Source organism: Pinus tabuliformis, chromosome 5_1 (genome assembly GCF_031772625.1).
Source record: "Pinus tabuliformis cultivar Carrire ecotype Pingquan chromosome 5_1, CPIR1, whole genome shotgun sequence".
In the NCBI taxonomy this organism is placed as follows: Eukaryota; Viridiplantae; Streptophyta; class Pinopsida; order Pinales; family Pinaceae; genus Pinus; species Pinus tabuliformis.
Window position 1 is genome coordinate 31,848,471 of NC_142305.1, and position 25,879 is coordinate 31,874,349.

General features: G+C 38.8%; 1 protein-coding gene across 1 annotated transcript; it reads left to right on the forward strand.

Moving 5' to 3' along the window:
* The first annotated feature begins 18,673 nt into the window (after positions 1-18,673).
* LOC149163355 (uncharacterized) lies at positions 18,674-22,852 on the forward strand. Its single transcript, XM_089429100.1, has one exon. It carries the CDS (start codon positions 18,674-18,676, stop codon positions 22,850-22,852), a length of 4,179 nt encoding a protein of 1,392 aa, XP_089285226.1.
* Positions 22,853-25,879: the final 3,027 nt, after the last annotated feature.

The window sequence follows — 25,879 nt, forward strand, 5'->3', positions numbered from 1 at the left end:
ACTTCTAACGCTAACATAGATGATGGTGATTGTTCTAGGTCATCGACTATGCTATCGCTATGAGCTGATTTCGAGTTGTGTCTTGTGCACTGTAAGGGTCCTTTGACCATTTTAGGAATGGATTCTACAAAAGGTCAAGGGATGATTAATGACCTTGTAGGTATTGTTGTAGCTAATGTGGATGAATTGGGCTCTGGGGGAGATTCATAACTTCAATTCCTTGTTTGTAAGAGGATATCTTCCACTTTCATGAAAATATGATGATTAGGAATGTTATGGAGGTTCCCTCTAGATGGATGAGGTTTGGGAGTTTGTTGTTGAGTGTTATTGACTCCTTGATGGTGGAAGGGATCCAACATCACTGTATCTTTTCTATCACCTTGCCCCCTACTCTCTTGTATCATTTTTAAATCAGGAAGTTGAGGACAGTGGTGGTTATAATGACCATATTCCCCACAGAAAAGCATGCATGATTAGTCCACAAACTTGTGCTCTTGCTTTGTTTATGTGAGTTATTGTTGGTTTTTCCTTAGTTTTGATTCTAGTTGGGGTTGTCCCTTCCTGGTGCCCTTAGGGGTTGCTACTGATTGTTGCCCCCCGACTCGAGTTCTCCCTTTAGCTTACTTTTTGGTTTTTTCTTAGTAGTGTTGGAAGGGTTAACTAAATTCAGTTGTTCCTTTGATTATTGCTTTGAAGTGAGAGAAGGTTGAAATAGATTCACATGTGCATTATTTTGTGTTGGTGGGATGCTCTGTTGTTGTGCTTGAAAAGGAGAATATTGGTTTCCTTGTCCCTGGTTAATGTACAGACTTAGGGGAGTGGATGTCATGTCCGTATTCCTAGAGGATTATTGGTTCCCCTGAGGAGGGAGATACGAGCCTCCTTGCAGGGCTTGGTATTGGTTAACCCTATTGACTATGTTCTGCATAGGTGTTGGTTGACTATTATAGTACCCTATATGTTGCAATGGTGGTGCATTTTGCGTAGCATCAAATTCTTGGCCATTAAAGGAATACCCAGGGTTTTGGTAGTTATTGTTGTGATTCTTTTTGGTTAGGGACACAATTGAGCAATCAACAACATTGGATGCATCTGCGATCTCTTTATAATTTTTCAAGTGCGGGGCATTTGGGAGCACATGATAAATGTACCTAGACTAGGTATAGATAAGCTCCAACTATTGGGCTTTACTAATGGCTTATTCCTCGGTTTGTAAGGATGAATTTTCCATGTCTTTAGAGATTTCATATGTGATGGATCTCAAGAATATGTCGAACAGGAAATTATCTTCAAAATGGGTATTACATAGGCTACGACATTCTTGCCATTCATGGAGATGGTTTGAGATGTGAGTAGCGGGTGTTTGTTTGAAGTTGGTGAGGAATTCCAGACATGAATTGTAGTGGACTAGGAGTTAGAAGAAGGCGAGGAAAGAAGTAGCTAATGAGCGGAAGGTCCCGTGTGATGCAGGGGGCTGGTCCACATAAAATTTCATGACAGGCTCAGTTAAGCTTTGTTGAAATAGTCATAATCTAATAGTATCTTTTGTGATACTATTAGACGAACACCATATGTGAAATGTCATTACATGGTTTCCTGGTTCTTCACCGTATTTTCCCTTGAACTTTGGAATGTTCAAAGGGAGTTTGGTGGGCATAGCTAGACAATTTTGGCTATGGGTAGTCAGGTCGTTGGTTAGCTTGCTTAAATCCAGTAGGTTTAGCGAAGCTAAGAATGGGATCTGTGCATTACCTACCATCTTAAAATTATTTTGTATAGTTATATGCAATAGAGTCCTCTGCTGAGATGTCTCGGGAGAAATACCTTGATGGGTATCTTAGGGAGTGTTCAGAGGAGAGGTGTGTGCGCTTCCAAAGGGGGTAGCACATGGGCATCCTTATGGAGTGGTGAAGGATGTACTTTCTTGAGGACGAGTTCTAAGAAAAGATGCATCAATAAAGGAAGACCCAATAATGTTGGTTGAGTGACGTCCTCTACACCTAAATGGTGGGAATCCTGGCACACCTCCCGGTAATGGGGGGAGGTTTAGAAAATGTCTTGATCGATGGGGAGCCATGGGGTCCCCTATTGTGTCGATTTAGAGTGTGTGCTACTTTATGTGTGGTGAGGGAAGGAGATAAATATTAATTCAATTGGATCACATACATAAAAAAAAAAGCAAAAATATAAATGTTTTATTTTCCTTTAATTTAAACTATGTGATCAAGAAAACATGAAAAATATTTTTTTTTGTTGCGTATGATAAAAAGTCCTATGTAGACTAAATTTCCTTGTCCATAATGTAATTAATTGGGCCTTATGAAGGTATCTTCTGATGGGCCCTTGGGAAACATCTCGAAAGAACTGGTGATGCCTTCTAGAAGCCGAAGAACCAACGAAGGTAATGGTAATGATGCTCAAGTGATGCCCGCACCATCACCTTTAGGGAAAGTATGCCCTAGATTTGGTCACTAAGTATCTTCGTCCCATGTGAGCATTTGATTCTGTAGCTTCTTGGTAGTCAGATACCAATATTGAGCACTATATGGGTAAGGTAGCCCCAAAGAGTACTGCATGCACTAGACCTAATCCGAACCCCCTTTGAATCGAATCTCTACCATGATTGGGTATTATTTTTCGTGGGATGATTGGAGGATTTTAAGTTCCCTAAAAAATCAATGACTATGGTTAAATGGTGTAGCATGACCATGGCTGCTTATGGGATGCCTACCCTTAATGTTCCTAACATGTACTATAAATTTTTTGGTGGCCCCTTTGGGGAAATTTAATTGGTTCAAGTTATGGTTTTTTTTTAAAAGTCTTAATTCACTTATGGAGTGATTTTGAAAGCTAAAATAGACTAAGTACCTAGAGCTTTGAAAACTGGATGACCATTGAGTACAAAGCATATGAAGTCTTAGTGTTTGATGCAAGTGAACATACAAAGTGTTATAATATGCATATATGTGATGATCCTTTTAAATATCCTTCTAATTACCCTAAGTGTTGGTTGTTCCTTGCATGGAAGAAAGAAATATATTTGTGGATTATGGGCCACTTACTTTTTTCTTGTTAAACTATATGGAGTTTAATAATGGAGATGGAAATTAAAATGTTTTTGAGAAGGTTTTCATATGCAATCCCAAGTTTGTTTGAGATACGCAAGGGAAGTAGAGATTACTTACTTTCTCTAGTAACATTTGCTCCTAGTCCCAAAAAATTTCTTTCGTTAGTAGTAATATTTGTGGATCATGGGCCACTTACTTATTTATTAATTAAGCTATGTGATTTGCAGAATATTTAAGCAAAATTGTTTGGAAAACATATGTCGAATTTGGCCACTTACTTTTCTCCCTAAATAAGCTATGTGGGTATTCGCAAATGAAAAATAAAAAATAATATAATTCTTCACCAATTAAGGTTAGTAAAGAAACCATGGATATTAAACATCAAAATAGTGAATGCAGACATGAAGAAAATTCACTAAAGGCTGCCAATCACCATAGAAAAAAGGATAATACAAGGTTGTTTTTCCTTTCTGTTGATCGCGCATTTTTTGTGAACATAGATGCACGCACATGTCTGTAGGAGAAAAAGGCACGCGGGTGAGAAATAAAAGAAAATTTTTCACTTTTGTAGGCTTAGAACAAGACCTGGGGGTGTGTAAAAAATCGAGAGAGGTATAGAACATCTTGTAGGATGGTTGAGAAAAGAGGAGTTCTTGGAAAAACAATCTTTAAATTAAAGAAAAGTGAGTAGTATGGCCACCATTCATGTTGTACTATTTTTGGAGCACAAGTGTACCAAAAAACACCCCCTTAGAAGTTGATTGTTCCCTGCAAAGTATCACAGTCAAAATTGGTGTTGTTAGTGGACATAATTAAATAAACACAACATTGTAAATAGAGGAAACAATGCATACATAAACATAATCTAAACAAAGAGGTACTTGAATAAGACAATGCTCAAATGGAGCAAACAAATAAATAATATATGGAAAAATCTCCCCTTATCGATTGTTGGTGGTAGAGGTTGAATACAATAGATGAATCTTAGACACTTGCAAAGAATTCTTTGAGCTATGGGGCTAAAAAATCCTCAGCAAGGGGGTTTCTTTCCTCGATCTGTTTACAAGTTTCTCCTCTCTCTCAAAGAAGTGTGAAGAATGTCTAATGGTGGATTTCTCTTCTCTCACTAAGATTATGGGTTTCTTAGAAGCAATATGACGAACATGTTAGTGTTCTTCCCTTATTTGGCTTCAACAATGCAATGGTGGTTTGCTCAAACAGCGATTTGGCTAGCATAGCAATGTCTCATCTTTTGGTTCTCCCTTGGCTAGTTTATATAGAAATGTTTTGAATCGTTATTCCCCCTCTTGGTACATATATGATAAAGACACATGAGTAGGACAAGATGATTCCATCGAGGTATTCATATCTCCAAGGCGACTCAAATCCAACTATACTGCACATAAGTCATGTTAGAGAATCAGCCCCAAGTGTGTAGGGTGGTCCCGAATCGTTGAGTCATCCTTTTCTACAACGGGGTGGCTTTTGGAGGTTATTCTACATGCATGCATTTATCAAAGAAATAGATGTGTGACCTTAATTTTTTTTCCTTTATAAACTTTGGACCTTAGGAGAACTTTTCTTTTTTGAACTTCATAATGTATTCGGCTAGAAAATGTTCACCTATGCATTCTGTTGGACACTTTTTGTGTCTTATGGACTATACTAATAGGTGTACAATTTTTCGGTGTTAACATGTTTACTTACGCATTAGGCCAAATAAGGGATCCTTGTAGATAGGATCATGTGCCAAGGTGGCACCTCGGTTTTGTGGACCTTTCAATATACTTGAAAGGATGAGACCAGTAGCCTATTGACTTGCACTGCGTCTGAGAGTGAAAGTCCATGATGTTTTCATCTGTCATTGCTTAAGAAGTATGTTAAATATGTTGATCATGTGATTGAATGGTCTATATTGCAAGTGGATCCAGAAGGATAATTCCATCTCGAACTGTAGAGAAATATGCTCATGCTCCGTAACCGAGCAGTCGAGCAGGTTAAAGTACAGTGGAAGAACTTTGGGCCTGATTAAGCCAAATGGGAGATGGTTCATCAGATGCAGGCTATGTATCCTTCTCTATTCATTGTTTAAGTGAATTTCCATGATATATGTTTTTGGTATATGTTTGGTATGATGTTTTTAGTATATTTACATATGTATATGGATGTAAGTACCACCATGAGTTGTGTTATAAAACTCCAATAAGCAGTATGGGTGTCACGTCATTATGGTTATCATGTTGGTTTGCTTCTTAGCAGGTTGATCATTGTAAATGTTTCATAGAGCTAAGTTATAAAGCTCCATAGGTAGTATGTTTTTATTTCAATAGTTTTGTTGGTTGTAGGTGTCATTAAACACCAAGGATGGTGTTCCCCCAAGGGGGAGGGTTTTGTAACATCCCTAGTGAAAATTCGATGTAATAAAAGTTAATAAAGGAAAAATAATAACCATAGTTATGGGACACTTATTCCAAGATGAATATTGGGAAAGACATCCTAGTGTGGGTGTTCATTTGGTTTATTATAGATAAGGAAATTGGAAAAGGAAATGGAAAAGGCTTTGTAAAGACAAAATGGAATTATTTGGCAATTTATTTATGAAACTAATGGAAATTAGGACAAAATGAAGTTGAAAGGTCACAAGTTTCACGTGAGGAGTAAAATGAAGGAAAATAATGGAAAATCAAGAAAACAGAGACCTAATTAATAAAAAGTCTTATCAGGATCAGTACATGGCTTTTGTTTAGTTTAGTTTTGGAGCTCTCTCTCTATTCTCTCTCTCTCACTCTTGGACACTTAGTGGTTTCTTGGATCACTTCATCGTTGGATTAAGTGTTGGGAAAAATACTAAGAGGAGTTGGGGGGGGGTGAATCAGTATTTAAAAATCATTAAACTTTTCAATTTGATATCCAGGTTTTTGTACGCAATTGTTATGCAAAGAACTAGCGTATATCTAGTAAGATTACTTTTTAGTTAATTCACCATATGTTTAACTTGATTTAGTGTATCAATACGTCATTAAAAATTAATTAAACAACCACCATTTGAAGTAATATTATAGTGAACCATCAAACATAAGAAACACATCAACACTCGGATTTTTTAGGTGGAAACAAAATGTGGTAAAAAACCACCCCTGATATCGTATATGTCTTCTTTTTATTATAATTAAAAGCTCCTTACAATCTTGTATTTTTCGTAGACTTATACCAGCACATAGGAACCCACCTACAGAAGGCTACAACCTTCTCTCGTTCTCCAACACCCACTGGAAGGGAGCTCTAACCCCCTAATCTCATTTACCTGCACACACTAGAAGGGAGTTCCAACCCCCTGATCATATTTACCAAATACCACTGAAAGTAAGCTTCAACTCTATCACTGAAGGGTGTAACCCTCAACACCTCCATGGACCATGTTTCATAAATTTTCATATTGGATCCACCTGCTACAAAACATCAAAATTGTAGGCCATGTTTCATCAAATTTTTAGACTGGACCCACTATCATCATTTCATCAAAATTGAAAATTGATCACTGCAATAAATCACTCAATCATCAACTATAACAACCAATCTCTGATCCAACTGAATAAACCAATCACTGAAACAAATGAAACCCATATCAATTAACTTATTATGAAACAACCAAAGCAATTAGATTGCTCTAACAAGAGTAATAATAATAAACCTAAATGTTGTATCAACTAACTAAATCAACTGAAATCCCTAATCAATAAGCGATCATAATATATATGCTAATTTACTATAGCAAACCCACGTGTATACACGATTTCCTTTAAGAATACTTATGTATAGATATCAAAACATTGAACCCTGAAATTGAACCACTGTCACATTGAAATAAACATTGAATCATACACATATCCACTACATCATTATGAAATAATCACAAAACTATCATTGATTTTCAATCACAAACAACTAGTAGCTTAATCATTATTCAACCAGTTAATCCTTAATCAAAATTCATTCTTAAGCCTAGATCATCAAGTAAGACTTCATTGACAGATAACATAAACATAGCAAGATTGGTTAGACTAACTAGACATATTTTTCAACAAAACCCTATCTTATATACACGCTTTCCTCAAAACACTTCCACGTGTATACGTGCTTTTCAGGAAGAAAATGTGTGTATAGATATGAATATATACATGACTTACCAGTATTAAACCCATGTGTGTACGTGCCTTTTAGGTTATCAAACCCTCGTATAGATATGCAATTACAGACACAAACCTTCGTTGTATAGAAATACTTTAGACATACCGAGATCTCAGTATACAAAGAAAAATCACACGTTAAGAAACTATCATCACTGATCAAATCAACCCATAATCAAAATTTTCATTTCAAATCTATTGGATCTAATCCATAATCAAATTCCCAAGTGAAATCATAGTTTCAGATCAAGCAAGTCATTAATAGCCCCATTACATGCATACTTTCTTCAAATCTAACTATTCATGAAATATTCATCACTTGCACACATAAGCACTTTGATCTTCATCTCCTTATATAGCTTAGCCGTTATCCAATACCACAAGTCAAAAACATACTAGTGTCAATGGTATTCTTGGATGGGATCAAATAAACGTTGTTGGGATCAATACCATAGATGAATACCATGGGAAAGATCCTTGGTATTTGGAATACCATGGTACGGAATATGCACACGCATATTCTTCTCCATACCCATGTATGCACACAGATTTTATTTATAGAACCTGCATATACTCTACTCTTCTTCACAAAACCTAAGTGTGTACATGACTTTGCTTCATAGAACCTGCATATACTCAACTTTTATTCACCAAACCTATGTATACTTCTTCAAACTTCATCTTTATAATTCTTCTATCTTTGAACTGGTAATCATTTTCTTTCACATGTAGACACATCCTGTTACATCTTCATCAAGTAGGTTTTCACCAAGGACAATTCATTAGTCATAATGCCAACAATACCCCCCTTTGGACTTGATGGAAACCACTTTCATGTTTGGTCACCACAACATATAGATACTTGTAAGACACATCGAACTAAGCAGCAATCTTTTCAAACACCAAGTTACTCTCCCTCTTTGACATCATGGGAAAAGGGTTGACCAATGTTGAATTAAGGATACTCTCTTGAGTGTTGTTCAACTACTGAATATGAACACTGAATATTGACCATGCTCCCCTTGAGAACATGCTGAAATTTTTGAAGGATGTACAATGAAGTACATGACTCTTTGACTTAGTCGATATGAATTTTCCTATCACCAAGGACTCAAACTTACATCAATCACCTAATCATAGTGTGTTTACATATTTGACTTCATTATGACATCAACCACCAAAGCACAGTGGGGTTACAAATTACATCATATGCCCAAAAATACTTGACCACAATAGTCCATACATGACTGAATTTTACAATGATTACATCATAGGTCTTTACATTAACTTTACATCAAATGATCGATATGACATTTATAACAGAGACCAAATACCTCTATAGTGAGGTAACACGACCAAGATAGTCTTCAGCAACCATCATATACTATGTAAGATATGTACCATAAGTATCTGTCAACCGAAACCTACACATTTTCATCATCAATTTGCAAGAGAAGACAATGTAGTTTTAATACTATCAACCTGTGACTAAGTATGCCATGTCTCATATGAAGTTCTACAATAACACCATTTTCTTCATGCAAGAAAAAATATCACACTAACACCACTTCATCAAGAGTTATTTCACGAATATGCAACTCAATCAAACATCATAATTCATCCCATAGGCTTCATTCGTGATAGCAAAATTATAATCATAAAATGAGATAACAAGATCTCCATGTTCTTTCCACAACTGATAAGCCTCAACCATAGTTAGAAACCCATGCATCATCATTCAAGAACTTCAACAACATAATCAACATCATCATTGATAATATCATTATGTACCAAGGAATTCTAAAGCAAACATAATTCCAACAATGAATTATTAGAAGCATAACAAATGCTCCCCCTGAAACTATGTCATTTTTTCACTGTCAGATATGATCATATCATCTCATATATTAGTAAGAACATCAAAGTATCTTCATCAATCATTTATCCATTAGGGCATCAACAACTTAAAAAAGCCAAAATCACTTCTAAATAGGATCAATAGATTGTAACCATCAACCATCAGAACATGAAACCAAATAATGATTGGCAGAAGCATATCATAGCATTTTCCTGAGTCTATCTCACTATTTCTTCATCATGTCAAAATATACGTGACTGATCAAATCAGAACTTGTGTATATATGCAACTTGTCTTCATTTGATCAGCATACAGAAAGTGAAATATTGAGAGATCACAACTTCAACTCCCCCTAAGCCTGTATTTATGTACTTATTCCCTGTTACGACATAGGATGCATTGTTAGTAGTACAAGAAACATGAATATCAAAAAAATCATAGGTATCATCATTAAGATAGAACATGTATTTCTCCCCATGAGATTGTTGCAATTGCGGACTTGATAATAATCCTCTATTATTATGAGGTCATGTATCTCACATCACTTCTACAGTCACCATTGCAAGTATTCTTTTAAGAATAATGGACTGCAATGGCACCATCACCTTTTACTCTGAGTCTAGATCCTCCTCATATCTACGAGAATTTCGTTCTTCAAGCACATGTAATTTTCCTAGGTTTCTATATCCTCTTGCTATGACTTTTCTAGTCTCTTCATCCATAACCTTGCACTTGGTTGATGTAAACACAATTATATTTCTTTTATCTACCATTTAACCTACACTCAAAATATTCTTCTTTCGCACTTGAACTAATAAAGCATCAACTGCTCATCTATGTTTATTAATTCCAGCTTTACCCTTTCCCAGAACTTTTGTTGGAACATTAGTTCCAAGAATAACTTTACCATATTGTTTTTTCTTGAGAGACTCCATCTTACTCTTATCTCCAGTCAAATGATGAGAGCATTTGCTATCTATGTACCATTCATCTTCTTCTTTAAATGACCAAAGAGAAAGACCACACCTTATATATTCTTCTTCTTTCTGATTATTATGATAAATGTTGTTGGATCCATATTTTTCAGTTCTTCTAACATCAATATTCTTATCTCATTTCTTACCATGTTGTCTTTGGCAATCCATCGACTTGTTCCTACATTTCTTTTCTACATGCCCAAACTTGTTACAAGCATAAAATCTTACATGAGTATAGGAATCATATTATTTGTTTTGCAATCAATGGCTTTATGACCAAAAATTTGCAAGCAAAACAATATCCCTTAAAGTACCCGCAAGTTGATGATCTTTTTGTGAGGCAGTTATTATCTTGAGAAAATATACTTTTGCGATTGGCTACAATGTGTCCATAATTATGACATATATAGCATTCAACGTTGTTGATTAGAAGAGATAATCTATTAACATTTCTATAATTAGGAGTAAAGGATTTTCTTTGAACATTCACTTCCCTTGGTCGTTGAACAGGTTTTATTCTTATCTTACATTTTTCAGTGTTACGCTTTAAATTCCTTGCCTCATCTTGTGAACTAGATTATTCTTCAATAGTTTCATGAAAACCAAGAGCCGATTTGATGGTGGGAGACCTTTGACTACTAAGAATATTATCCAAAATCTTAGTACTTTCTTGAAATCGTAAATGTTTATCTTTTTCTTCTAATTTACCTTTTAGGATGTTTAACTCAACTTGATATTGCTTTTCCTTTTCCAGATATTGATTCTTCATAACTTCTTAAACCCTTTTTCCTTCTTCCACTTTCTCCTTTAATTTGAGAATCTCATCTTTCAGCCCATTTTCTTTTTCTTCAAATGCTTGATGTAGTTCTTCATTCCACCTATCTGATTTTTCAAGATCTTCTCTTAGATACATGATCTTGTTGGCATTATGATACCGCTGTTGTCCTTGATGGAAACTCACTCAGATGAAAGATCATAGTGCAGCATGTCAACAACAAAGAATTACAGATCAGACTACAAAGAATGAAGAAAGAGAGGTATACGCAGGTTCACCTTGACCATGCTACGTATACGTGCGAGTTCACTAAACACAAGTAGCGTATACATACACATGCACTTTCAGAGAAGGAAAACTACGTATACCTTGGAAAAATAAGTTTTTGGTCCGAGGTATTTGGTCCAAGATATTTTGATCCAAGGTATTGGTCCAAGGTATTTGGTCTGAGGTATTGACCCTAAGTATTTGGTCCAAGGTATTGGTCCTAAGTGGTTTTGGTCCATGGTATTGAGAAAGGCCTAAAACTATATAATCAGGAGAAGATCATTAGGGCAGGTGTGCAAGTATCAAATATCTGATGAACTGTGAGATCTAGTATGCAGGTTATTGGCTTATGGTGTTGTGCTTGATCTGAACCAAGGATGAACCTTAGCAGTTGATGAAGGATTATATTTAATGATGGATCAGAATCTTAAGGATTGAAATGAATTATCTTTATGTGGTTTGATCAAGTATAGTCTAGATCTGAATACTGATGCATGTATTATTCTGTAAATGTTATGATCTGGGTATAACTAAAATCTGGAATAGCTGCAAAATTATGAATTAACATTTGCAGATGCATATGCTGGTTGTCTTTGAGAAAAGCGCGTATACACGCATGTTGGAGACATGGAAGTAGCATATACCTTATAAAGTATGTTTCAGTTATTTTTGTTTGCTATTGCAGAGTTCTGGGTTCTGGTTACTGTATTTTGGTGATAGTATTCTGAATGATCATATTGATTGTGATTTAACGATGGGTTTTCAAAATGATTGATTGATTTGGTTGTGGTTGATTCAGAAAGTGATGATTGAGTCTTAGTGATTGGTTGATGTAGATGTATTTTTTGATTGAATTGTAGTTATGATGTTGTTAATGGATCCAGTCTGAAAATTTATCAAACGTGGTCCCTGGAGGAAGAAAGAAGGTCGTAGCCTTCTATAGGTTGGCACCTACATAGTAGTAAACATATTGGCTAGTACAAGAGCTAGGGGGTTGTAGCTCCCTTCCAGTAGAAGCTGGAGAATGAGAGAAGGTTGTAGCCTTCTGTAGGTAGAAGTTTGTGTATTGGTATGAGTCTACACCAATACAATATTGTAAATAGATTTTCTTATTATTAAAAGAAGACACAGACGATAGCAGCAGGTGTTTTTCACGCACATTGGGTTTCCACCTTATATCATGGTGTTCATGTGTGTTTCTTATGTGTGATGCTTTATTCTTATTTTAATGCACTATCTAATAAATCTCTAATATATTGGTTAAAGTTCAATACATGAGAAATTGGGTAAATCAAAAGTTCTCTGCATATACGATAGTTGCTTTAAGTACGGTCGTGTATACATGCTAGTTCACTTAGATGAAGTAGCGTATACAAGTTTGTTTGGGAAATTGAATTATTGATATGATAATACTGATTCACCCCCCTCTCAGTATTATTTCCAACAATCGGTATTAGAGCAGGTCCTTCAGAAGAAGCTTGATCGCTTGAAGGGAGATCCATCATCATGAGTAATCAAGAAAGCATGGGATTCATCAGACCGCCAATCTTTGATGGGAGAAACTTTGTTTATTGGAAAATAAGAACCACATCCTATCTTTAATCACTTGGAACAAATGCCTAGGAAATTGTGGAAGGAGGATATACATTTCCAATAGCAATTCCTACACATATGGCAAGCAAGAAGCAATATGAAACCAATGCCAAGGTTGTCAATACCTTATTGGGAATTCTATCATAGTAAAATTTGTCAACGTCATGCAGCTCAAATCAGCCAAAGAAATATGGGACAAAACCATTCTAAGCTACGAAGGAGACTCTCAGGTAAAATGTGCTAAACTTCAAACTCTTAGAATTCAGTATGAAACTCTTAAGATGCACAGTGATGAAAGTATAGCTAGTTACTTCTTACATATAAATGAGGTTGTTAATTGTATGAATAATTTGGGTGAAGATATAAAGGAATTTACCTTAGTTGAGAAAGTTTTGAGATCCTTGTCTGCTAAATTTGAATCAAAAGTGTCTTCCATAGAAGAAAAACAAGATCTGCAAACTATCACTATGACACAACTTCACAGAATCTTAACTACCTTCGAGATGAGAAAAGGAGGTCCATCAGATATGAGAGAAGCTGCATTTAAAGTTTTGACAAAACGAAAGGAAAAACACAATGAATCAGGACATATTTCAGAAGAAGAAGATGAGGTAAACTTTGTCAAGAAGCTTCAACGGGGTTCCGGAAGATTTAGAGGTAAGTTACCTTTCAAATGCTTTGCCTGTGGCAGAGTTGGTCGTTATGCTGCCAAATGTCCTCATAAAGATAAACACGAAAAAGGGAAGGAATATGAAATTGGAATAGAAAACAAGTTGTAAATAAAAGAAGTTACTATACTCATGAAGATAGTGATGGTTTATCAAATAGTGATGAAGATGAAAATAGTAATGACTATAGGCTTCTTATGGCTTATGAAGATGATCATTTTTGGGATGCTTTAGAAGAAGACAACCTTCATGAAGAAATTTCTAAACTCAAAATATGTTTAGAAGAAAAGAATATGATTATAGATACCTTGACATACCAACTTGTAGAAAAGGAAAAACACAATGAAAAACTAGAATGTGAAATTGTGTGTATAAGAAAGGATCTTGAGAAAACAAAATCTCTCAATCTTAGATTTTCTAAAGGATCATAAAATTTAGATGAAATTATCAAAGCGTAGCATTCTCCTATGATAAAGACAGGTCTTGGATATAATGAAGAAGCATCTCAATCACAGAAGCCATCAACCTCCACTAAAAGCCATCTTGATGCAGCAAAGACTAGTGAACAGTATGACAATCATGAACAAAGGCATAAAGCAGATAACCAGGTAAATTAGACTCAATTAATGCTAAGGATGAATATAAGCCACAACCAATCTCAGGTAATTCATACTCAATTTTCTCCAAAGATCAATATCAATAGAAACTACAATCACCAGGTCAATAGATTCAATAGTCGCAGGGACTTCTTTAATGGGAAATGTTTTTCTTGTCATAATTTTGGAAACAAAGCTGCTCAATGTGTTGCTTACAAAACCATTATTACTAGAGAAGCACGAAATCAAAGGAATGTAACAGGGGTCAAGAAAGGTTCGTATAATAAATTTTCTCTTATTGAAAATGAAATAGAATGCTCAATTTGTAACAACTTTGGTCATGAAGAACTTGAATGCAGGAACAAATTTCGGCAATCATCTCAAAAGGAGAAAACTTCATTAAATCCCAAAACATGGAGAAGGAAAGAATCTCAACCAGAAAGATGTGGTATAGCCTTGTATGCAGAAGGACAGGAAAATCGGTGGCACATCGAAAGTGGATGCTCAAAGCACATGATAGGTGACAAAGAAAAACTTCACTCATATAATGCCTTAGAAAAGGAAAAGAATGTTTCATTTGGAAACATCACTCCTGTCGTCATTAAGGTAGAGGATCTGTTTTCTTTAAAAAAAAGGTTAAAGCTGGAAGTGTTATGTATGTAGATGATTTAAAGAATAACCTGTTGAGTGTTAGTCAAATGTGTGATCAAGGAAATGAAGTGGTGTTTCAATCAAACAGATGTGTTGTTAATGAACTTGATACAGGGGAGACCGTGATCAAAGGTACAATAAATCCAAACAACTTATATATATTCAAGGGATGACAAAGACAATGTTATCTAAGAAAAAATGATGAAACTGGCTATGGCATAGAAGATTGGGACATCTAAGCTTCTCTCAAATAAGAAAAGCATGCAAATTCAAGGTTATTCGTGATCTTCCAAATATCAGCATCCCTGAAAATACAATATGAAAACCATGTCAATTCGGTAAGCAAACCAGTGCTCACTTCATTGAAAAGGAAGGGTCAGCTAGTAAACCTCTTGAAATTGTTCATACTGATTTATGTGGACCATTAAGGAAAAAGTCACCTCGTGGAGAAGAATACCGTATTTTTTTCATTGATTATTTTTCCAGAATGTGTTGGATAGGTCTTCTAAAACATAAAGATGAAGCATTTGAAATTTTCCAATCCTTCAAAGCTTTGGTTGAAAATGAATCAGATCGAAAAATCAAATGCCTTAGATCAGATCGAGGAGGGGAATTTACCTTGGATGAATTCTTTGACTTTTGTGAGCAACATGGAATAAAAAGGAAATTCTCCATTGTAAGGAATCCTCAACAAAATGGAGTGCTAGAAAGAATGAACAGAACTATTCAACAAATGGCTCGAGCTATGCTAGATGAATATGGAACTCCTGCAACCTTCTAGGGTGAAGCTGCATTCACTACTGTAACTATTCTTAACCAAGCAAATGTTCGGGTAAATAGCACTTAAACTCCACATGAACTTTGGTATGGTAAGACTCCTACTATAAAATACTTTAAATTTTTTGGAAGCAAATGTTATATCAAAAGGACTGATGGAAAACTTGGTAAGTTTGAGCCCAGAGAAGATGAAGGTATTCTTCTTAGTTACTCTTCTTGAAGTAAAGGATATAAATGTTATAATAAAATTGTTGAAAAAATTGTTGAAAGTATTGATTTTGTAGTTGATGAAGCATGCAAAAAAACAAAACAAACAAAATAAAAGAATATGACGATGAATAATATGGGGAGTATTTTCCCACATCAAATCACGATGATATTAAAGAAGAAACCAATGAAGAACCAGAAGAATAGATAATGGTAGAAGAAAAGACTCTGTTCAGGTATGTTCAGAAAAATCATCTAGAAACTCAAATTTTAGGGGAAAAAGAGGTAGGTGTACAGACAAGAAGAACCATTACAGAAAACTCAAGCTATCTAGCATTACTATACTCCATCGAACCTCAAAGTGTAAATGAAGCATGAGAAGATGAATGTTGGGTCAAGGCCATGAATGAAGAACTTGAGCAAATTGAAAAGAATAATACTTGGGAATTAGTTCCTAGACCTCATGATAAAAATATCATAGGAACTAAATGGATATTCAAAAACAAGGTGAATGAAAATGGAGAAGTCATCAGAACAAGGCCAGACTTGTTTGTAAAGGGAATGCACAGCAAGAAGGTATATATTTTTAAGAAATTTTTGCACCTATTGCCAGACTTGAAGCCATAAGGATGTTTCTTGCTCTTTCTAGCTTTTAGAAATTCAAATTATACCAAATGGATGTAAAATCTACTTTCCTTAATGGAGATTTAGAAGAAGAAGTTTATATTGAACAACTAGAAGGATTCATTCTTGGAAATGACACAAAACTTGTATGCAGACTCAAAAAGGCTCTCTACAGTCTGAAACAAGCTCCAAGGGCTTGGTATTACTGTCTTGAAAAATATATACACCAAAAGGTTTTTCAAAAGGTTCAACAGATAGCAATCTATATACAAATATTGACACTAATAAATTTCTAATTATTGTTGTCTATGTTGATGATATCATTTTTGGTAGCAATGAAGAATCCACGAGTCAGAATTTTGCATGAGTAATGTAGCAAGAATTTGAAATGTCCTTGCTTGGTGAACTTACCTATTTTCTTGGCCTACAAGTTCAACAAAATAAAGATGGTATCTTTCTTTCATAAACCAAATATCTCAAACAGATCTTGAAAAAGTATGGCATGGAAGATTCTAAACCTATATGTACCCCAATGATAACAGGATGCAGTCTCGAGTTATACAACCCTACGGATGCCTGAGTACCTGCCGCCATTTCTGAACCCTACTACCTGCTCGTTCTTGACAGAGCTCGTCAAGCCGCCAGTCCTTTACTGAAGGCTTTCCATGGTACCGCCTGCAGGAGGGGCGGGCTCTGCCCCCCCTCCTTCGAATGACTCTACCGCCGGTGGAAAAAAGAATAGCATGCCGCTGACTCCTCCTGACACAAATCGTGAAAAAGAGCAAGAAGGACCGAAGACCAGCGATCAGGAGATTCCTGCAGATCAGACTGCAGCCACAGACCCAGCAAATGAAAAGGGCCAAAACGCCTCTTCGTCACAGCCAAAGGCGACCTCGGCTACATGTATTCCCAAGTCGACAGAGCGCATCAGGATAGAACTGCCTAGTCACCGAATCAATGGCGAAATACAGTACATGCAGGACCATGCACTGATAGGCAAATTCTTGGGCTTCTGGCCGACAGAAAGAGCCCTGAATGGCTGGATCGAATCAAAGTGGAAACCAAAGGGACAAGTCACACTGCAACTGGGTCCAAAAGGCTTCTTCACAGCCATATTTAACTGCCTGGAGGACAAAACCAAGGTATTTGAGGGAGGCCCATACTTTTTCAACTCATCAGGACTGTACCTCACAGAATGGAAGCCACGATTTGACCCGAACAAAGAAGATTTCAGCTGGGCTCCAGTTTGGATCAGAATGTACGGGCTCCCTGTGGAATATTGGAAGGAAGAAACGCTTGCAGACATTGGAAACAGATTGGGAACCTTCATCAAAGTTGCTGAGGAAACAAAGAAGCGCAAATATACTTCCTATGCACGGATCTGCGTCAAGATGCACCTTGCCAAGACACTGGCAGAATCGGTAAGTCTCTTTCACGAAGATTTTGAATGGGAACAAACCCTTGATTATGAACACATCCCTTTTCGCTGCCGCAAGTGCCATGCTCATGGACACCTGTTTAGGGACTGCCCTCTTAATCAGCAAACCAAAGCCTTTACATCAGAAACTCAGACTGACTCAGAAGGCTTCACCATCATCCCCAACCGCCGCCGGCATACTAAGAAGAATCAGGCTGCCCCTGATATCCCTACCAGATTAGACTCTCGGAACAAGTTTTCGCCTCTTGCCAACCAAGATCCTTCCAGTGGAGAGCCTTTCGACTCTGACTCTCAGCCATCTTCATCCCTTAATCCCCAAGCTCCTAAGCCTTCAGTTAAACCCAGCGCTGTTCAATCTCCCCTCTCACCTTCTGAAGATATTCCAAAGGCAGTAACCGATCCCAGTGATTCATCCGCTGGCAAAGGGAAATCAAAATTAGATCCCAAGCAACTGGCATCCGACATGGATATGGATGCAGCATTAGCACTAAGCTTACAAAACACCATAGCGGAAGATGAACAAAATGCCCCTAGCAACATGGAACAGGATCCGGAGAACATCATCCTCGAAGGAATAGACATCTTAAAACTTGAAGCAGCCTGCAAGCAAAAGGAATACAATACTATTCCTCCCTGGCAAATAGAGCGGCTGGAAGGAGTCCTAGCCAAGGTACAGCACAACAAACATCTAGGCATACAGGGAGGAAGTCCATGGGATATCAAAAAGAGTCTCAAAGAAACCAAGAAGAGGGGGCGCAAAACTGACTTGCAGAGGACCATTGCAGTAGGGGAATTGCTTATGGAATCAGGAAGATTCCCTAAGCTGACCAAGTTTTACAAACCTTCATCCCATTTACCATGAAGCTCATCTCCTGGAATGTGAGAGGACTCAACAGCCCCTCAAAAATTAGGATGATCAAGAACTTGATACAACAAGAAAAACCCTCTATAGTTTTTCTTCAAGAAACCAAAAATAGCACAATAGCCATGGACAAAGTAAGAAACAAGATCTGGGCTGGTAGTAGCTCAATGTCAGTAGACTCTTCAGGGGCTTCGGGTGGTTTAGCTATTCTGTGGAATCCACAGATACTCAATCTTTACGACTTCCACGCCACCCATTTTCTCATTCAAGCCTCCTTTCATCTCATTGGAACAAACATCCACGGGCACCTTTCCAATGTTTACTTTCCGCAAAGCATTCAGCAGAAATTAGATCTGCTAAACACGATCTCCAGTTTAAATGAGCACAGACAGTTCCCGCTCTGGATTAGTGGAGGCGATTTCAACATCATTCAGTCACTGGAGGAGAAAACAGGGGGAAGAACAAGATTAGAAAACGATAGCAAAGGACTCAGAGACTTTATACAGGACAACCACTTAATGGATATTCCAACCACCAATGGGATTTTCACCTGGACCAACAAGCGCAGTGGGGCCAATCATATTGCCTCTCGGCTTGACAGGTTCCTCCTCTCAGACAACGCAATCCATCTAGGAGGAGACTTCAATGCATCAATTCTGCCCCACGGAGGTTCGGACCACTGGCCCATCGTGCTTCATTGGTCTCGGCCCGGTACAAGATGCAATAGGCCCTTCCGCTTTGAAGCATTTTGGTTCACAAACGCAAAGTTCAGGCAGATAGTAGAGGAGGCATGGAAGTCTTACAGGCCATCAGAAGGAGCCAAAATGTTTCAATTCCAGCAAAAGTTGAAAAACCTAAAGCAAGTACTCAAGAATTGGAACAAAACTCAATTTGGCAACATTCATGAGGATCGACAAAGGTTGGAGAAGCAAATGGAAGCACTACAGCAAGATATCATCAAAGAAGGACGCACGGAGGAGCAATCCCAACAAGAGCAAATCCTCTGGAATCGATTAGAAGAACGGAGAAAGCAAGAAGAAATACTTTGGCGACAGAAATCACGAATCAGCTGGCTAAAAGAGGGCGAAAAGAATACAAATTTTTTTCATAGAACAGCTCTTCAAAGGCGCATGTATAACAACATCACATTCATCAACAACCAACAAGGAGAGCGAGTCGAAGCCCACGAAGACATGGAAAAGGAATTAATACATTACTTTCAAGACATCCTTAAAGAGCCGGAAGGAAACAGGGACGCAGAAATTAGAGCCATCACACAGCATATTCCCAGAATAATAACAGATGAGCACAACAACAAATTACTTCAGCCCACATCCCTGAAAGAAATTGAAGAAGCAATGAACCAGCTCAAGGATGGCAAAGCCCCGGGGCCAGACGGCTTTACTGCCAATTTCTACCATGAATTCTGGGAGTTAATCAAAGAAGAGGTATGGGAGCTGGTGGAAGAATCAAGAAGCATGCACTGGATTCTTCCAGCCCTCAATACCACCTTCATCGCACTAGTTCCCAAATGTGCGGAACCAAGCAAGCCTGAAAGCTTTAGACCCATTGCTTTATGCAATGTCATATACAAGCTTATCTCTAAGGTCATCGCAAATCGGCTCAAACCTCTCCTACCCTTACTCATTTCACCGGAACAAACAGGTTATGTTGAAGGGAGGCAGATCATGGATGGCATCGTCTTATCAAATGAGGTGATTCACTCTCTCAAGATACTAAAAAAGCCAGGTATGCTTCTAAAACTAGATCTATCCAAAGCATTTGACAAGCTCAGTTGGAACTATATTCAAAAAGTGCTTATAGCTTTTGGCTTCAGTCATACTTGGACAAGATGGGTCTACAATTTGATCTCCTCTCCAAGCTTTTCTGTTCTGTTAAATGGTTCTCCTTCTCATCCTTTTCGGCCTTCAAGGGGCATAAGACAAGGGGACCCCTTGTCGCCTTTCCTCTTTGTTCTTATGGCAGAAGGGCTAGGCAGATTGTTAAAGGCAGCCGTCTCTACTCAAATGCTCAAAGGCATCTCTGTTCATGGCCTTCCTCCCCAATCCCACCAACAATTTGTTGACGACACCATGCTCTTTGGCCACCCATCCTCGCAAGAAGCCTCTGTCTTCAAGTCTCTGCTCTCTATATTTTCCAAAGCTTCAGGTACCTCCATCAATGCGTCGAAATCTCAGCTATATTTCTTTAATACCCCCCTCTCCACTCAAAGGAACATAGCTCGAATTTTGCAGTTTACTATTTCCAAGCTTCCGTCGACCTACTTAGGGGCACCCCTGGCTGCTGCAGCTATCAAACATTCCTCCTGGCAGTCTCTTCTAGATAAGCTTGAATCCAAACTCTCCCTTTGGACCTTCCGAGCTCTCAATATTGCCAGCAGGCTTGTCCTGATCAAATCGGTCCTTCAAGCCATGCCATTGTACCTCTTTTCTCTATTGGCCGCACCTAAATGGGTTCTTAAATCTATCCGCAATCTCCAGCGAAACTTCCTCTGGGGGTCTACTGGCCTGAACAGAAAATGGGCGCTCGTAAACTGGCAAGATGTCTGCAAACCCAAATCTGAAGGGGGCCTGGGACTACGAGACCCTTTACAGAGCAACAATAATATGGGTGCTCGCATGTGGTGGAATTGGATCACTAAGCCCAACGTACCATGGGCCAAACTATGGCAAGCAAAATATGCACCAGGCAGTCAATGGAATGATTTAATCAGAATCAACTCCACTACTCAGGGATCACCTATATGGAACGCAGCCAAACCTCACAGCAAATTCATTCAAGAGCATAGCTTCTGGGAGATTCACTCTGGCACTACAACAAGATTTTGGGAGGACTCGTGGCAGCAGCTCCCCAAGCTAGCCACAGTTTTTCACAAGCCTCTCTGGCAAGAGCAGATGCAGCAAGCACACCTCACTCAAGTCAATCAATTTTGGCAACATTCTGCAAACACCGACTTCAGAACCTGGAAGAAAGCCAATCTCTGGCAAAGTAATTGGCAAGGAGAGACATATGAGGACATAGAGCGAGAATTATCATTCAGGAAAATTCGATACTCCACTCTACAGGATCGCCTCAGATGGGGCCATCAGCATAAAGGCACATTTACTACTAAAGAAGCCCATCAGCTCAGATACACTGGAGACCAGCTCAACAAGGACCAGATCTGGGAAAAGATCTGGCAACCAGGAATTTGGCCCAAAATCTCCACTTTCTTATGGCTGCTCAGTAAAAGAAGAATACTCACTTGGGACAACCTGATAAAGCGTGGATTCGTGGGGCCTTCAAGATGCCCGAATTGCAACATTAACTCTGAGACAATCGGACATCTCATGGAAACCTGCCCGCTCGCTGAGCAAATATGGAGGAAAGTTGAGAGCTGCAACATGAGATCAGAGGCCAGAACAGAAGACATAGCCGAAAACTTAAGGAATTGGGCTCCCTCCCCTTTCAAGAGTCAGCTTCTCAACTCTCTGTGGAGACTCTTACCAGGATTCATATACTGGATTCTTTGGAAAGAAAGAAACCACAGAATCTTCAACAACTCTTCCCGGCCCACTGAAGCCTTATGGTTAATCCTCAACAAACAGCTGCAAGAAACTCTGGCCCTCAAATCCTGGACAGATGCGGATATGCCAGACTCCCCTTTAGAATGCCGGATCCTGAAGGCTTGGAACATAAACCTCTCAGCGATAAAGAAAGAAGGCACCCGTTCCTCTAACAGCAGCGCCTCTCCTTCTAGCTGGTCCCCTCCAGCTTATGCCACCTTCAAGTTAAACTTCGATGGGGCAGCCAAAGGTAATCCGGGGCTCGCAGGTTATGGAGGACTCTTCCGAAATCACACAGGGGAAATAATTCAGATCTTCTATGGCTCGTTGGGTAAAGATACGAATAATGTAGCTGAATTAGAAGGCTTATGGAGAGGCTTATGCCTTGCAGAGCAGAATAATTACTTCCCTTTGGAAGTAGAAGGAGACTCCTTAATCCTTATCAGTGCTGCCCAAAGAATCCAGGCAGGTACGCCCGCGGTCAAGGTCGCCACAAGCTGGAGACTATTAAGCAGGTTGGAATCTATGGAGGAAAAGCTACAAACTCCCCAAAGTATAACGTTCAAGCACGTACGAAGAACAGCGAACAAGGTGGCTGATAGATTAGCCAACCAAGGTGCTTCCCAGTGTATTCCTTACTTTGTAGGCTCACTGGATAACTCAGAAGATGACAAGCTCAACAATGACTGCATCTCTCTGGCGAAGAAGGATTTCATCATCCCGGATGCGGGTGCATAAGGGACATGGGAATGGCACGCGCCATCACGTGGGCAGGTGGCATGCCTACGGCGTCCGGCGGTACCACGCGCAGCGGGGTATTAACCCGCTTGAATGCGGGAGAATGAAGGCATTAATGCCTGTCTACTCGGCTCGAGGGAGGAAGCTGGACTTCGTCGCTGTGATGCGTTTTAAACTGAGCAAGCTGGCTCGGCAGAAGGAGATGTGTGAGCATAGCAATGAGACCCTGCTCCGCTCAGACGGAAATGGGAATGAGGATCTGAGGGGTGTTCCGCCGGTTTGCGAGCCTGGTGTTGATTCTTGGCGCTGGTGTTGGTTCTTGCCGCTGGTGTTGGGTCTTGGCGCTGGGGTTGGTTCTTGGCGCTGGTGTTGGTTCTTGGCGCTGGTGTTAGTTCTTGTCGCTGTTGAAGCTCAGAGTGCAGCAATGCCGCGGGCAAGGCCGCGAATGGGCAGCCGAAGAGGGGGAATTCAGGGCAGGGCCCTCCCGCATAACGATTACTATTCACCCTCTTCCTCCCTCGAGGTAACTTCGTTGCCTCAGATATTTCAGGGCAGCAATGAGGAGGAGGGTGGGCATAATGGCAGAAGCCCAAATTCTGAAGAAGGGCAGAGGGAGCTCCCCATGCTCAGGTATCGGCTCCCCTGCCCTCAAGTCAATTCCACTTTGGTTGTTTCTATAACGGTCGAGCCTGGAGTCACTCAGAACGTGGAGGTCGAGCCTCTGCCGGAAGGGCAGCGCTCCAGCAGAGAAAATTCCCCTATTGCGTGCCTCCTGGTTGGAGCTGGAACGGGTTGGGGGGCACCTGGACGTGAACCTGGGCCGAGTTGGTTGGCGCCTGGACGTGAACATGAGCTGGATCTTGAGCGCCCTGCTACCAATTATGACCTGGATGCTGGCCCTTCTACGCATGCTGATTATGCTGGTTCGAGCAGGCCAGCCCGAGAGGGAAGCCCAGACGCGGTCATCTAGCTTTCAGATTCAGAGGACGCGCTCCGTTTTGGATGCCGAATTGCAGAGGCGCCCCAGACTACTGATGAGGATTGAACTCGCCCCGGTAATCTCTGTTATTTTTGTTGGGATCTCGATGTGTATCTCGGCTAAGTGGCGGCATTATTTCTGTCAATATGTCGAATGTAATGTTCAGGTGTCAACTGTAATGGTTCAGGTGTCAATCGTCTTTTTCCAGATGTCTGTTTGTCTTTGTCCGGGTCAGTCCATGGCCCTGGTGTCTTGCTGTCATTTCAGTTAATTTATGTTATGTAACTGTGTCGGCAATGGTCAAGCTACAATTCCAATTTTGAATCTTTTCAATTTTGGAACTGATAACAGGGCAAGGCAAGGGCTGACAGGCAAATTTTCTTAGCCTTGCCCATTGTACTCTATTTTGTATCTATGTTTTGTACGATAATAGAATTAATCATATTCAGAAAAAAAAAAACAGGATGCAGTCTCAGCTCAAATGATGAATCAACAACAGTACATCAACCAACTTACAGATCCATGATTGGCAGTCTGCTTTATCTGACAGGTACCCGGCTTGACATCATGCATGCAGTAGGAATAGTTGGAAGATTTCGAGTAAATCCAAAGGAATCACACCTTTAGGGAGTCAAAAGAATTTTCAAATATTTTCAAGGAACACAGAACTTTGGTTTATGGTATCCTAGAGATATAGATCTCACTCTTCATGCATTTATAGATGCAGATTGGGCAGGAAGTGTTGATGACAAAAAAAGCACTAGTGGTGGTGCATTCTGTTGAGTGATAAAAAGGTGTCTTTTAACCCCGATTTACCCTACATTAATTATCAATCCAGACACGATTTTTTTATCTCAAGAGTGTACTCAGTCTGAGGTGGTCACTTGTTCAAGAGTAATGTTTGTAGTATAGTGCTTACAAAAGTAAATGAATGCTAGAAACAAAATCTAATTGTAATGGGAAGAAACTTAAATGCTCTGTAACTAAATCATTCACTTAGGAAACTGCAAAAATTATCAGTCAAGGATGCAGTAATGATAACTCTTTCCTTTTAAACTGATGTAAATGAAACTCAAGCACAGACAAGATCTCCAATCCGAGGACTTAGACAAGAGTAGTCAATGTTCGTTACAGTTGTAGGTCTTTCTATCCACACCAAAGAAAATAATGGAAATAACAATTCGATTAACAGAAAAGGAACAACAACTGAATCTATTGAAAAAGTCGAACAACAAAGCTTAATCTACATAACTAAATTGAGTAGCAATCCTAATCGAAATGAATTGAAAAGTAATCTTAACTAATAAAGGAATTGAACAACAATCTAAGAAAGGATCAATAAACCGAATTAAGTGTAACCACACAGTGAATATAGAGTAATTGAGTCAGTAATCTTATTCTAGCATAATGGACATTAACCATAGGTATAAAGGAACGACAATTACAGTTATAATTGAACGATAGTTAAATGAACAACAATCACAATTGTAAGTGAATCGTAGTTAAATGAATAGCAATCACAACTATAAATGAACAACAGAATCCAAATTAGACAGTGTAATATTGTTTTAGAATGAACAACATGACATTTTAAGTTGTGAATAATAATATTGCTATCCAATTATGAATCCAATACAACAGAACAATTCAGGGAAACGTTCAGAAACAGAAGATTACTAAATAAAGCAAATTAAAGAAATGTAAAGGAAATCAAACCACACACAACTGTAATTGTAAAACAGTGATACAAGAAGCAAGTGGATCTACTAGGGTCTAGCCGTTAGCCACCAGGGAAGCACTGCTACATTTACTCCAAGATGAGATAATGGAACAATGACTGAGTTATATATTAATCATAAATGGTAGAGTTATAGCTATCACTCTTCAAAGAGAGTCGATGATCAAAGTTAAGTTTACAATAGTAAGTTATTCAAATTGACAATAATATCCACCCCCTGGGCTACCACTGCTATCCCTTTTTATAATGGCTAGGTAGAAGTATTAAGAATACAGATAAGTCTTGAAGCAGCAATCCCTCAGGATCAAAG